Below are 14,651 nucleotides of genomic sequence, written 5' to 3'. Positions count from 1 at the left end.
TGAAAAGTAATTGAACTATTCCATTTGGATTATATCGAATTCTTTCTATCTATTGATATCATGTGCATGTCATTTAAATATGTTTTATTGTTAATCTCGTAGAAAAATGCAGACAAAATAAATTTATGATGTTATATAATACTGCTGTATTTACATGACATGAAGCTGCACTCTTCTGAGGTTTGCCTTAAATTCATATTATCTATCATCAAACAAATGTCGTTGGATACAAATTTACAGCCCAAGTTGAGCAAGACAGCGCATGCATTATTACCAACCGTAGGTCATACATTTGAATTGTACATTGTAAAGGCAAAATGTGTGTGATCAGAGCGCAGTAGAAGCTCTTCAAACCATAACACTTGTGTGAACATATATATTCCAATAAATTTCAATACCAATGGACTTTGAAATCGTGTCCCGCGGGGAAAGTCTCGCACCTCCATGCAGGGAGCCATGTTTTAATTCTCGTTATTAGCACGACGAGATTCGAAATTTTCTCTATAGACGGAATATGTCATCAGGATACACTTTAAAATTACTGTAAGTAGTTTTAAATAACTACACAAAGACAAGAACGACACAATAAAGGTACTGGTCAAAATGATATATTATGTGTGTTGTCGAGCGCACAGCATCGTCAACCTTGACATCATGAATCATGTTGCCAAAAATAACGGCAGGTATTGCCGCGCTTTTTTATACATGTTTCCGCCTTTGAGAGAAACAAATCGAAACTTATTCTGACGTGTATATGATGACTGTCAATATATTGCTAGATACAAAACATCATTGCAGAATTGCATTTAAAAAATAAATGACCAGAATACATGTTTAAACAATTCTAGTGTCGTTCTGATGTTATACTCCTCACTATATTAACAACTTGTGCATGAAGCTGCGCTCTTCATATTATACAGTACTTAACAATCGCCATACAATTGCATGCAAAGGTCGAAATCAATCGACAATATTATGTTTTGTGAAGTCTTATCAGGACAAGCAAACGGTGGCTATATTTGCTATTGAAACTAATAAAGATAATAAGGTAATTTAGGTCAGAAATATATTTCGAACAGTAGTGTGATAAATGTTCTGAGTTCTATATTGGGCAAACTGGTAATGAGCTGCGTCAACGGATTACTGTACACAGACAACAAATTAAGACAGACAGTTTAAGATTTCTTCATGTCAGTAAGCACATTCATACATGTGCAAGTGATGTTTTTAATGTTATCCCTATCTATCAATCAACTGAGAATGTTGTTGAAATAGAAGGAAACGAATCAAGATTAATAGCTTTATTAAAACCAGGTTTAAATAGTTCAGTTTAATTTGTAGGTGTGACTTCTAATATGCGTATTTTATGACGTCATAGTGTATTGTTTACTATGACGTCATCAGTCCTTGTTATTTGTGTTGTTGCCTTATCAACATCAATAAACATCTCCTGAAGAACAGCGGCAGGTGGAAAAACGCCAGAGATCGATGCCAGATTTTTTTTTCTATTTAAATTCCATCACAAGGATATTCAACATTTATATATATATATATATATATATTTGTGTGTGTTCAATATCAAATATATTTATGCAATATTTTGAATATGTATATATTTTTTTGAATTTTGAATTTTGAAACACGTTTGACTTACTATAGAAGTGGCATACTATTTTTGCATATTACAGAGTTATCTGGTCTGCTCCTGTGGGTAGGTATTGATTGGGACGCCATGAGTTTGCGATCGTAATGTCATGCATTAGGGGCCGCGGTGGCCGAGTGATTAAGATGTCTCGACAGTTAGAATCAAATGTGGGGCAGTTGCCAGGTTGGTTTACTCCGGATCCGGGAACTCCGGCTTTCTTCCACCAACAAACCTGGCACGTCCTTACTTGACGTTAAACTAATAAAGCGGGAAAAATATATAACATTTTTCAGAGAAAACCATGTGAGTTTTTCTCTCAAGATAATAACGCTTCTAAAATACAAAAATATATGTAAAAGGTAACATCTGAATATCTTACGATGAATTAAGTCGAATGGTTTTTAAACATGTCTTGTGTAGTGCTGGTTTAATCGTATAGTAGGACATGACATCCATATCTAATCAAACTCTGAAAACAACCATAGTTATATAGACAGTATATATGGTCCCGATTTTTTTCGTGTTTACCGTAAATTTGCCGTAGTTTGGCAATATAGTTGAACACATTGATGTAACTAACAAAACATTATTTTTGCATAACGACTATAGACATGTTCTGCAATAGTGTACGTTTAAAATCATTTAACAGGTTCTTGAGGTTGTGTTAGTCAGAAAACTATTGTCAATATTGTATGTTAGCATATGATCATGTGTTAAAACATGGCAGTTAAAGTTATCTGCTTTCATCGAGAAATCTTAGCGCATACAAAATAATGTATAGAAGGTTCCATCGTACGATAATACACTAGATTTTATGTATTGATTGCACCCAAATAACGAATGAGGTCCTTTATTATGCACGCATCAAGCAAAATTACAATGCCCAATGCAATAAAGTGCTCACATCACGTGTTGAACAAGGATTACCACGTCACACCTTGGTAACGCCAACATATATAAAGCTATGTTCACTGGGATATTTCCACATTTTCACTTAAAGGAACATACCATTTTCAGTATGGTAAGTTTAAAAGAAGTTTCATTTCAGTGTTATATTAAGTATTAACTTTTTACTAAGTTTTTATTTCTGCTCTAAATGCGTAAAAATATAAATTTTTGAATTACTTTCATATTTATATATTGATTGTGTATAGATCGGTATCGTGTTTTTGTCATTGTGCGGAAACAGGTATTGTTATTTTTTATGTTATATGATTTTCAGAAATAGATTTCAAAGTTTATTTTTTATCCAATTTTCATAGATCTCTGATTAAATTGGTTATTTTCCAACATGTTTTAAAGTCACCATGCTTTGTTTTGTTAGTGAAAAACGAAAATCAAAGTATATTGTTAGGCGAAATCTACAGGAAGATCAGTGACGGTTGTATGCAAACATTATTACCACGGTTAATTTGAAGCTAATCGTGAATAGTATAATGCTTTCACTGTTTTAGATTTTAGTGTTAATGTCACAAATATAAACAAAATATAGAAAATGACTTATGATGACGATTTCTATAATACATAAATCACGATTTATTAATGTTTTATTTATGGTGTGTTTAATTCCTATTTTTCTTAATATATTTCCAATATGATAAATTCAATAAATAAATGGAGGTCAAACACAGGAAGGAACTGATATATCCATAAAAATATATTTTATTATGTTTGTCTATTTGCTCTGACCTGTTAAAGAATACTATAAAATAAATGATACCATCGTGTGCTTTTGTTTTAGGAGACCTTTTCTTTGACATGCATACTCCTGATATTTACAGCAAATCTTGTCAATGGGGGTGAGTAAATATTGTTTTTTGTGCGTGTGTGTGTTTCTTTTTGCTTGTATACTTAAGTATATGTTGGTGTCACAAAGAAAACTAAATCTGATGTCATAAGAACGAATACGTCGTAATAAGAATTAAATTTTATCGTAGTATAAGCTTACATCTTAATAACAACTTAGTTTTCTTTACCCAGAACGGCATACGGCTACAGAGGGAAGCTAGCAGTCCGCGCATAGCTAATTCGTTATAGAGACTAACCATTTAAATAATTTTACATAGAACACAGTGTTAAAATTTTGTAATGTATTAGTAAAACAGCTGAATATAAGTAAGCTATTGTGCTATATAAATAAAGTCTAGGTTCTCTTAAAACTCTAGATAAAAAAAGATAGGGTCCTTCAACGGAAACTCTTACCAGGGTAGCCACTTTGAAATAATGCGCATTTTCCACTGCATCATTATAAAATTCTAATGTCTTTACCTATCATTTATCAAAATTGATATTTTGAACCTAAATTTCTATCAGGATTTTCATATTCATATCGTTGTTGCATAGGGATAATTTCTTGTCAGAAAAAAACTTTTGAAATAATTAACCAGCCATCCTGGGCTCTACTATTTTTCATTAAGGTGGTTGTTCCCTGTAACGAGAAAACAAGTCTATTTTGCAAAATACAAATCGTTAATTCGATTTGATTCAAATTATTCTGTGCAAAAATTACATAAATGGCCTACAATATATTAACAATTCAAATTAAAAATAACTATAAGAATAAAGGCAAACGCACAGTGTGAATAATTCGACAGAAGTGATTCTATTATTTTGTCGACTTATCAGCCATCTTTCGTAAACTATGTTATGATACAATGCTCAAATTCCATAAACAAATTAATGCAGAATCAGTTGAAAAATCATCTCAGAGAAAATCGTTATCAGCAGAATACGGCCAATGTAGAGTTTCGAAGAGATATCCCTTCAGCAAACATTGTAAATCGTATGAGCTCGTATAATAACTACAACATTCGACTACTTTACATTTATTTACTTTTATTTCATTATTCAGCAAGATATTTATGTCTCACTGTGACAGTCACAGTGGACGTCCCCCTACTTACTAAATATCAATATTTCTAATGAGTTTATTTTCACATGGTTTTGTTCAAATCCACACAGTTTCGACAATAATGCATATTTAACAATAAATAAAAATAGAACAGATAAAAATTGTCTAAAATATCCTATCTGAAGGTACGTCATTGTATAGTTACCTGGTCGAATGCAGTTTTTTTATTTATGAAATTCAGAATTGTTTCCAATACGGATGTCTTTTAGGAATTAAGGAAAGCCATCGACTTTGATATTGTCAGTCCTAAAAATCCAATACAAAAAATGACAACCTTTGCAGCCTTCAGATGTATAACATGTCTGGGATATTAAATGTTTATTTTTTTTTGTAAAAAAAAAGATGACTATACATTGTCGTTCCCATGAATTAGTATCTTGACAAACGCATAAGAGGTGAAAGGTAATACGCATTAGTTTGCATGTGGAGTGTATCACATAAGCGTGGAGTTTCCCAAGGTTTAAGGGGAATATCTTCTTAATACTGCGGATGGTGAACTATTTTGTTTTGCAACATCTGATAACATAATAAGGATTGCAGCTATATCACAAGGTTAAAGTTGGAACTATGTTTATTAAACAGTATTTAAACATCATAGTGTAGCTTCAACTGTTGACATAATCGTGGATCTTTGAAGCATTTGTGGCAACTTTATCAAAAGTTTCCAAAACAGAGTCAACTGCAATAGGAATATCTACTAGGATTATTTTAATACTTTTCTTGTTTTTTTGTTTATTCAATAGCTGATCCAGACTGCACCGCTTTAACTCCACATTGCACTGGTACTCAGACATGCGGCTGGGACTGTACAGGTTGTTTAATATTCATAAAACATTTTATACCATTTTATGTTTTTCCAGTTTATATCAATTAATAGTTAATTAAGCTTAGGTACAATTTCATAAACCTTTCAAAAGATTACCTGACACCATTGTCAGTTTAGACAAGAACAAAAACATATGTTTATCACTGATTTATGAAGAATTTATGATAAAATGTTGTCTACACTAATATTACTTATATGTGTATTGTGTTTATTTATTGCATTGTCTTCTGCTCTCCACAAACAGTCAGCGGTAACCCAACAGGTGATAGTAAGTATTCTTTTTAAAATTTTACAGCGTAACAAAATTCATATCCACTTAGTCTTGTATATGTGCTTGGTACCATCCTTACTTGTTATATTACAAAGTGATAGCACATTACCCAATGACGCTTCATTAACATGGCAATTGTAAACAATGAGTACATAATGATATGTTTAAACTGTTTCTTTGAATTGTTGACATCACAGTGACTTCATATCTTGTTTCCTGCAAGAAACTATTTTTAATATACATACATTTATACCGTTGAAATAATGTTGTAACATGCTACGGATAATCTAGACACGATTTAAATATCATAGTACCTTTATCTTCGATTGATTTTCTTCTTCAAGGCCCATTATACGTAACGTTTCAGATTTTTTCGTTATCAAAAAGTTAAAAGACGTGTATTATGACATTATTCCATGGAGATAAACCTGATATCGAACGGTCAAATATCGTCTTGTAAACATACCTGCCATCTCGTAACAGTTGCCATTGAAAAACCGACTCGCTTATAGGCTTACACATTTTCTACGGCCGTAGGGTCACGTAATATTTTTCCGGAAATCGAGACTTTGCGTGAACTTATTCGTATTATTTCGGTTTTTATTCATTGAATAATTACACGTTTGTTCTCAAGTTATCCCAATGAACAATGTTTTCTTGGTTTAGTTGACGTCTCCAAGTGCACATCAGCGGACACGTGTACAAAGGGATCTGAGACTGGAACATGTGCGCCTGCTTGTAAAGACAATTCTGGTAAATGTTTGTTTAAACAATGGATTCATTTATTTAATTTCATTGGCAGTCCTAAGGTCATTATTTAGTTTTACTAAGCATTATTACAAATTTATATCCTCCGATCACACGCAACTGACATGATGGACTATACAATTTCACACGATGTACATTGTATCCTGTTCCTCTAAAAAAATCACGCCGACGCAATCTATTTTTCCTATGTATAGTTGCCCCTTATAATTTGTATTTATATTGTTGTTAATGCAGTATCCTGTTAAAAATACTCTTGCATCATTATCTTTATTGCGACTTGTATCCAGTCAAATATCTTTGTCATCCCTTGCAGACTAAATGACTAAAATATGCTAATTATTTCTAGCAAAAATAAAATCATCAACAGTCATCTTAGCTTAATGATATTGAATGTTCTTTTCAAGTTCTTTATTTGAACGCGAAAAGTGTGATTATATTATTTACATCATAATTTTCTTTACAATCTTTACATTACAAGTGTTTTCCTTTCTCGAATACTACAGATATACCCGCTATATAGATACCCTTCTTTTATTTACTAATAAATGTCATTGAAGAAACGTCAATGAGAATTAATTCCAATACAATATTGATAAAAAAAATCATGAAACATTATATCAATTTATAAATGGAAGTTAAATGCTACAAATAAATAAAAAAAACAATTTAGATGTAACTTTTGCTTATTAAAACTTCATATCCACTCAACAGCAGGCCCAGACTGCTCCGCAATACCGAGCTGTGCTGGCAAGACGTGCTCCTGGGATTGTACAGGTAATTTGTTTCTTTTAAACTGCAAATTATGATAAAAGGGCGTCAATATCAATTATATATAATATACAAGTAAATAATATTAATTATATTTCATATACAAGTAAACAATATCAATTATATTTCAGATACAATCAAACGATATCAAATAAATGTATATACGCAAAGTATCATATACAATCAAACAATATAAAGTTAATATCATATATATATACAATCAAACAATACAATCAAATGATACAAATTATATATCATATACAAGTAAACGATATGAATTACATATTACACAAATATAGCATTTGAATGAGGTCGATACATGGTAATATCGACCAGAGAAAAAATATTGACCGAGGACGTACATGTAGTCCGAGGTCGATATTTTTTCTGTGGTCGATATAACCATGTATTGACCGAAATAAAAATGCTATATTTGTTTTATTATTTTTCTTTATTTTTTTTACATTTTGAAATGAGTGTGAAACTAAATAAGCACGCATTGTGAATTCTGCTTCGTGAAGACAGTTACATTCTTATAATATTGTAACAAGTTTAGTTAAAAAAAACCATATGAAAACAGTATCAATTGATACACTTTGCGCTTTTATTACATGCGTGCTTGTAAATTACATACATGTACTCCATTATACCTGTAGCTCCATGTCGGACACAGTCAATTAAATGTATAGTGTTCTCCGTTGAAAATAATCCACTTCGACGCCAAACATATAATTAAAAGATTCAGATTGACATGAAGATAATTCTCTTATGCTTAGTAACTCCATTCCGTAAAATAAAAATCGTATACAAACAGTAGGATTTACCTGACGACTCGTGGCAAATAAATCTGAGGTTAAAATGTTGAAACTATAACCATTTTTTCTCTGATAACGGTCAACACCCCTGTGAAAGCGTATCAGGCTCATAATTTGAACCATCATTCTTCTGAAGGTATTTAGTTCAAATGGCAGAATCTGAAGAACATCCCTGGGAGCTTGGATCCAGTCTTTGAATAGTGTAAATATGGGATGGAATAAGGTCATCGGCGTCGTCTAAATCATATAAAAACATGGCCATGGGTATCGGGGGTGGGGTCAGGATGAGGGGGAGCACACGACGCAATGGTTGAGGATGATGAACTAATTTCATTTCCAGACTTCGATGTTTCGTTACCTTCAATTTGAGGAATGCTTGATTTGTCCTCTGTCTCTGGATCCATCAGTAAATCATGTAAATGTCGAAATCCCCAACAAATGCCATTATAAACTAAGGCAACGCCGGCTCTGATAACAATGTGTAAGCAGACGACAACTTGTTGTTATTTGCTGCCAACATCCTCCTTTTAATATTTCAAATTTAAATACTACCCAGAACTATTCTATGTTCACAACCTTATTTTTATTAATTTATGTTTTAAATAGAGTACAAAAATAAAATTTACAATTTATAAGGCCTAACTACATGAGCATTTTTTTTGCCAAAAATAAACCAATGCGATACAAGGGTTTTCTCCTAAAAAGTAGTTCCGATTAGTAGGTGAATACAACGTTTCGTATTGTACATGTGCAATACAAAACATTATATTTCATTGTCTGAAATGCTTGTATTACTATAACCAGATTCAACAGGTATGTGATAAAATGTGATAAAACCAGAGGTTTGCATTTTACAACACTTTGTGACCTCGATGGTGGAATATCCCTTATCCGTCATTACCAAATTTCCATTAATATACCTCTCGGTCCTTCATTTTACTTTAATTTTTCAAAGAAAAGTATTACACGATGTTATGCCAGAGCAATAAGGTATTCCCAAATAGCATACACATTTTTGGCAAACTGAAAGACACAATAGGATAATTTTGTTGTATCTGATCTTTTTGAATGTATATATATATATATATATAATTCGTGACCTTACCGACATTTTCCCTATACACGATCCCATTGTACAAGTATGCGAGTACCAACAGCAATCTTATCATTAGGCGATGGGGCTAGGAGGGTCCCACACTGCACCCCCCCCCCAAACCCTTCCTCCTCGCCACACAATATTTTCTGATACCTTCGTAGATCCCTTCTGAATTCATCAAATCCACAAAACGTTAACATTGCATAAGTTGGGATGAAACTTAATTATAGATTAACCAATTCAAACACCCCGGTCTCACGACGTCATCAAAAGTTGGCCGCCATCTAGAATTTCACTCTGAAAATATGGAAAATTAAATAGTCAATCAAATTAACTTTTTTCAACCGATTGTAGACGAAAATGAGGTACTCAAAATGCACAACATCGAAGTAAGAACTATATAATACTCTTTTCAGGACCAATAATATTCCAATTATATGTGATGATTTGTCTGCAGGGAAAAATGAAGAAAATCGGATTTAAACGCCCTCAAAACTTGTGCTTTTGTCAGCATATTTTTTCATAATTTTTGTTTGAACGTAGCAAAAATGCTCTTCCCAGACAACGAATCGATTCATTTTCTAAGTCAGTTTTTTGGACCTACTTCGTCTAATCTGTCTTAAAGCAATCCAATAACAACCAAAAATCCTAATGTAGTAACATCGACTATAAGGTCCGGTTATGACTGTCATACAAGATTGGCAACCATCTCAGAATTTCACTAAGAAAATTGAATAATAGCTCCTGTACATTTGTACATATTTTTCCAAACCGAAAGTCAGACAAAATGAGGTAATCAAAATGAACCACAATAGAACATAACCAAATTACATGTCAGTATGCATGGTACACATATAAATCCCATAATTATATACTAGTGATTTGAATCAGCAAGGAATATTATGAAAAACAAAAATATTTTAAGCTCAAAAATGGTACATTATTTTTTAATTTTTTTTTCCAGCATTTTTTGCAATATTTGGCTTGACGCAGCAAAAAATGTTTTCCCAACAAACAAATTACTTATTCACCCCCAATCGAGTTATTTGACCTCGCTTATAAATCTGTTAAAACAACAACAAGACCAAAACAATTAACCCCTATAGACCCCGATCCCAATCACAGAGAAATGTTCTGGTCTAGCGTAGTATTACCCTTCTTTTGGGTTTTATCTAAAACATACACCGCGACTGCGGAACAATGATCTGTTTATTTATTCCAAACCGCGTAACACCTACAGTTTCCTTGGGTTGGTAGTATTGGAGATTTCTTGTAGATATAACTATTGGCTTTATGACGCATTATAATCATTTTAACTAAAGTTCGAATATTATAAGATTGGCTTCTGAATATCGTAAGTGGGATTACGAAATAATCCTTTTTCATGTTCGTAAATTTTGTAGTCTAGATAGCCTCTCTCCACCCTGATATAATAACACAGCCAACAACCCCCCCGATAACTAATAGCCAAACTACTAGGGTTAGTCAATTCAAAGTTCCGTAAATACCATGAAACTTTCTGACGAACAGTAATGGTGTTCTTTATAAGACATTGAGCGCATCATTTTGTAATATTTCCTGTTGCGTTATAACGCCATGGATCAAAATAAGTTGCGCTTACGTACAGCTGTCAAATATTTCTTTCGACTTAGATTTCTTTATGATATACTCATTTTCGTTAAGTGACGATGCTCTTCTCCCAGCCCGTCTGTCTGTCTTCGAGCCTCATGGTGCTATAGACCTGACTTGTAGACATTAAATTTTACCTCGTGGTGCAAAGTTTACCATCACGTTTGGTTCTTAACTTTGGTCAAATTCGTTCCAGTATGCGTCAGAGTATAAGAATCAGAAACATCAGGCCATTCAGTGATGTGCCGGAGTCTCTTCCCTCAGTTAATCACCTAAGTCGATTCACCGTAGATTCACATATCTTATATTATGTTTCACAAGAACTTCCCCTGGCCATGGATGCTGAAATAGACTCCAGTATCAACATTCTGCCGGGGGGTTGAGTTTGGTTTCTCCTTAAGTCGGTATGACAGCACAATGCTTATTCTTGACAATGAACCTCAGTGACCATAACCGGTGGCAACAGGCGGATTCACATGAGGTTCATAAATGAGGTTGTGTCTGCCCCCAGTGAAGTTTCACTCATTTGCCCAAGTCTGCGAAAGCACTTCTGAGAGAACTTTTTACATAGTGAGAGTCTTCAATCGGGTCTCTTTCGCGCATATACAAGATGTGACACAACCACGCCCACCTTACACGGAGTGAGAATATGGGCGCAAAAGTCTGACCAATGAAAAACATTTAACATTTATAGCCCTCATTAGATGACCTCAATGATATCATCCCCCCCCTGTAGCCATTTATGGGGTTGCACGAGGGTCGAACAAAGATTGATGAATGAGTATTACTATACAAATTATGGATTAGATGATTATGTTGCCACTATAGGAAGAACCTAATATGCACACCATGGCGAGAGATGCTGCCTTCTGGAGTCATCTGTCCAATTCATGTTTCCGCGAGAATGCTCTGATAAAGCTTTATACCATACGACGTATGTCTAAGAAATATCTGAAAGAGAATCCCACATCTAGCTGAACTGGATTGTTTATGATATGAACTTCGCGCTCTCACGGGCAGGTGTGTCATAAAAGGCGTTTAGAATCAACACTTGTTAAGTGTCAGTAGCGTCACTATCGAAGCTCATCGGTATCGGATAAACGGTCGATCTTGGGCATTTCGACCGAATTGCGATACTGACTATCTCGGAACAGTACTCTGATTCGGACTGCATTTAACCAGCTGACCAGATATGCCGAGTGTGTCTACAGTGCGATAGGTCGAGTTGCAGGCTGAGAATATAGCGACGACAACTAATGGATAATGGGCTTTTCCCCCCCCCAATTCGTTATATTGAGAACCAGTGAAAAAGCAATGACTTATTATTTTAGTGTACTTTTGATATGTTTAACCCATCTGACATTCTTGCCTGTTATGCTTCATGCACATGATATAACAAACCCTGGTAATGGAATAGTGTACTCATTTGCAAAGATAACAATCACTTTGGGATCTGTTATTGATTATTTTACGACAAACACGAGGCACCCTTAGCTTAGGTTTTACATTTTGTTTCGCTCTAATCTGCTACGCGTGTGGAAGGGCTTGGTATGCTAATTTATTGAGACCGATGCTAATCTACAAAATTGAGGGGTATAACATTAGTTCTTTTATTTTTTTTTGAATTCGCATATATATTTTTCATCGTTGTTTTTGAATGTTCACTTTGATTGGATAGGAGGGTTCAAAATAACGTCTGAATTACGAGTAATTATTTGTTGTTGGGAAAACTTTTCTGCCGCGTCAAATGCCAAAGTATGATAATAAGTTGCCTGATATAATCTCACAAGTTTTGTGCTTTTTAAATGATTTTATTGTTATTATATTCTTCCGCCCCACAAAATCACTACACATATTGGCATTATTTGGTCCTTGCATTATAATGTAATTCCGTACGTTCTATTGTGGTCTTTCTTTATACCACAATTTGTCTACTTTATTTGTAAAAATATCCGTGCTTAGGATCTATTCATCATTTTTTTAGTGAAATTCGATGTTGTGGAATAGGACCATCTTGAATATGAAGTCAATACCCGAGGTAACATAGTACAACTGGTTACACTTGGGTTTTGATTGTTGTATGTATGTTTAAATAAATGACAGTTGTGACTTGGGTCAATAAATATCGTGATATACGAAATTATTACGATTGTAGTTGGTGAAACATTATTTGCTTTGACGTAATACCAAATTATGTACAAATTGCGGGATTTACAACCACCTAGTTGTTAGCTCGGGTTTATCCGAGGGTAAGATTTTATTTTTCTCTTCATTCCGTTATTTAATTGAGATTTGTTGCGTCCGGGATAATGTATTTGATTGTTCTATTGTGGTCATTTTTGATACCTATTTGGCGACTTCGGTTGTAGGAAATTATGTCATTGTTATGTCTATTTTTTCATAAGGGTGTTGTGATACTGCCGTGAGCTTGGCGGCCTTCGTGAGGACTGTAATAACCGGATGTTCAATCCCCAACTTATGACACATCGCTTTAACATTGGGATATTTTGTGATCAGTGGGTCATAAGGGTTCAGAAAAATATTGGTTCGGAGGTTTGGGGGGGGGGGGGGGGTGCATGTGGGACACTCGCTAGTCCATGGCCTCTATATAGCGTCAATATTCAATGAAGAAAGAACAATCAAAGATAATGATGGATTGATATTTTATATATTACATTTATTTAAATTCTAAAACAACCACTGTTGACATCTTGAAGAAATATAGTGGTGGATTTTATTGATTTGTCACTACAGTCAAAGCACTGCGTCATACGTGGCGTAACGACTGTCTTCGGAATTCCATTCATATATTGTCAGTAAAAGCTTCTCCGAGTCGCTCTCGATCACCATGATCAGACGATGTTTTGGGTGTGGACCTTGTGTTCTTATATCGACATTTATTTATCAGTTGTTCATATGGGGTCCAGCGAACATGATTTCTATACGAGTGTCTGACCTTTGTTGTGATACAGGATCATGTGTACATCACAGTGTGTTAACAGCTGCACTGCCCCTCATTGGTCATTCCAAATATCTTTTGCGTATGACTTTTGACTTTTGTCTATCATTTATTGTTGTTTTTTTAAACTGCATTGATTAACAGATTGATGCATATGTCAAGTGTTTATATCAGAATAGTGGGTCTCTCATTAGGCACAATATTTTATAATGAATGCAGTGAATGTAGATTAGAAAAAACTGGGTATTGGTTAGAGATCAACTTTAAATCTAAATTAATGGGATTAACAATTTCCATAATGAGCAACTTTCGTTGTATGATTTTCGAATAAAGATGATAAACGATAGTAACTTTTTGGAGAACTTATACATATTAAAATTGAAAATAACCGATTACGCAGTGCGTGGTCGATATTATTTTGTCTTTGTTCCATATAACCACATGTTTTAAAAGTAAAGCATTACATTGTATATTCACTTTCATGCTTAGAATACCGTCAACTGAAACAATTGGAAGGCATATTTTTTAGTTCCTTCCCCGATTAGACAATCCTCTTGGATACTAAACATATATGTACATAGATTTACTGTACATTCAGATTCGTTATATCACTCACGCTTATTATCGCTTACAGTAAAAGCAAATATTTTAGTAAAATGATGCGACATTAACATATTAATATCAAATCTATTCATAGTTATTTGACTCAGATACCTAATAAATGATGTTCTTGTTCTTCTATTCGCATACTGTGTGTAAGTTGAAGCTTAAATTGTAGTTATCATCATCTTTGATGGAAATTAAAACCGTCATATGTCATAATTTGTTTGTGGTTACGAAAACGTGTTGTATAAACAATTTCTAAATAACCAGTCGATTTAATTTTTTTTATCGATGATCACGTGTTTTTGCATTTTCTAACTTCAGTGGTGAGTTATAGTACAAAACAGATATATATGTATT

General features: G+C 33.7%; 2 protein-coding genes across 2 annotated transcripts in view; both read left to right on the top strand.

The window, feature by feature from the left end:
* LOC138321791 (uncharacterized) overlaps positions 1–14,651 on the top strand; it is a 127,647-nt gene that overhangs the window by 24,450 nt on the left and 88,546 nt on the right. The window lies entirely within an intron of this gene.
* LOC138317122 (uncharacterized) overlaps positions 2,595–14,651 on the top strand; it is a 61,468-nt gene continuing 49,411 nt past the window's right edge. The window contains exons 1-6 of the mRNA XM_069258708.1: positions 2,595–2,666; positions 3,387–3,444; positions 5,300–5,368; positions 5,627–5,650; positions 6,320–6,406; positions 7,133–7,195. Coding sequence (XP_069114809.1) covers positions 2,610–2,666; positions 3,387–3,444; positions 5,300–5,368; positions 5,627–5,650; positions 6,320–6,406; positions 7,133–7,195 — 358 coding nt within the window. The 5' untranslated portion in view covers positions 2,595–2,609. The remainder of the gene's footprint in view (positions 2,667–3,386; positions 3,445–5,299; positions 5,369–5,626; positions 5,651–6,319; positions 6,407–7,132; positions 7,196–14,651) is intronic.

The sequence above is a fragment of the Argopecten irradians genome, chromosome 1 (assembly GCF_041381155.1).
Source record: "Argopecten irradians isolate NY chromosome 1, Ai_NY, whole genome shotgun sequence".
NCBI lineage: Eukaryota > Metazoa > Mollusca > Bivalvia > Pectinida > Pectinidae > Argopecten > Argopecten irradians.
This window is presented reverse-complemented; position numbering and strand designations above follow the sequence as displayed.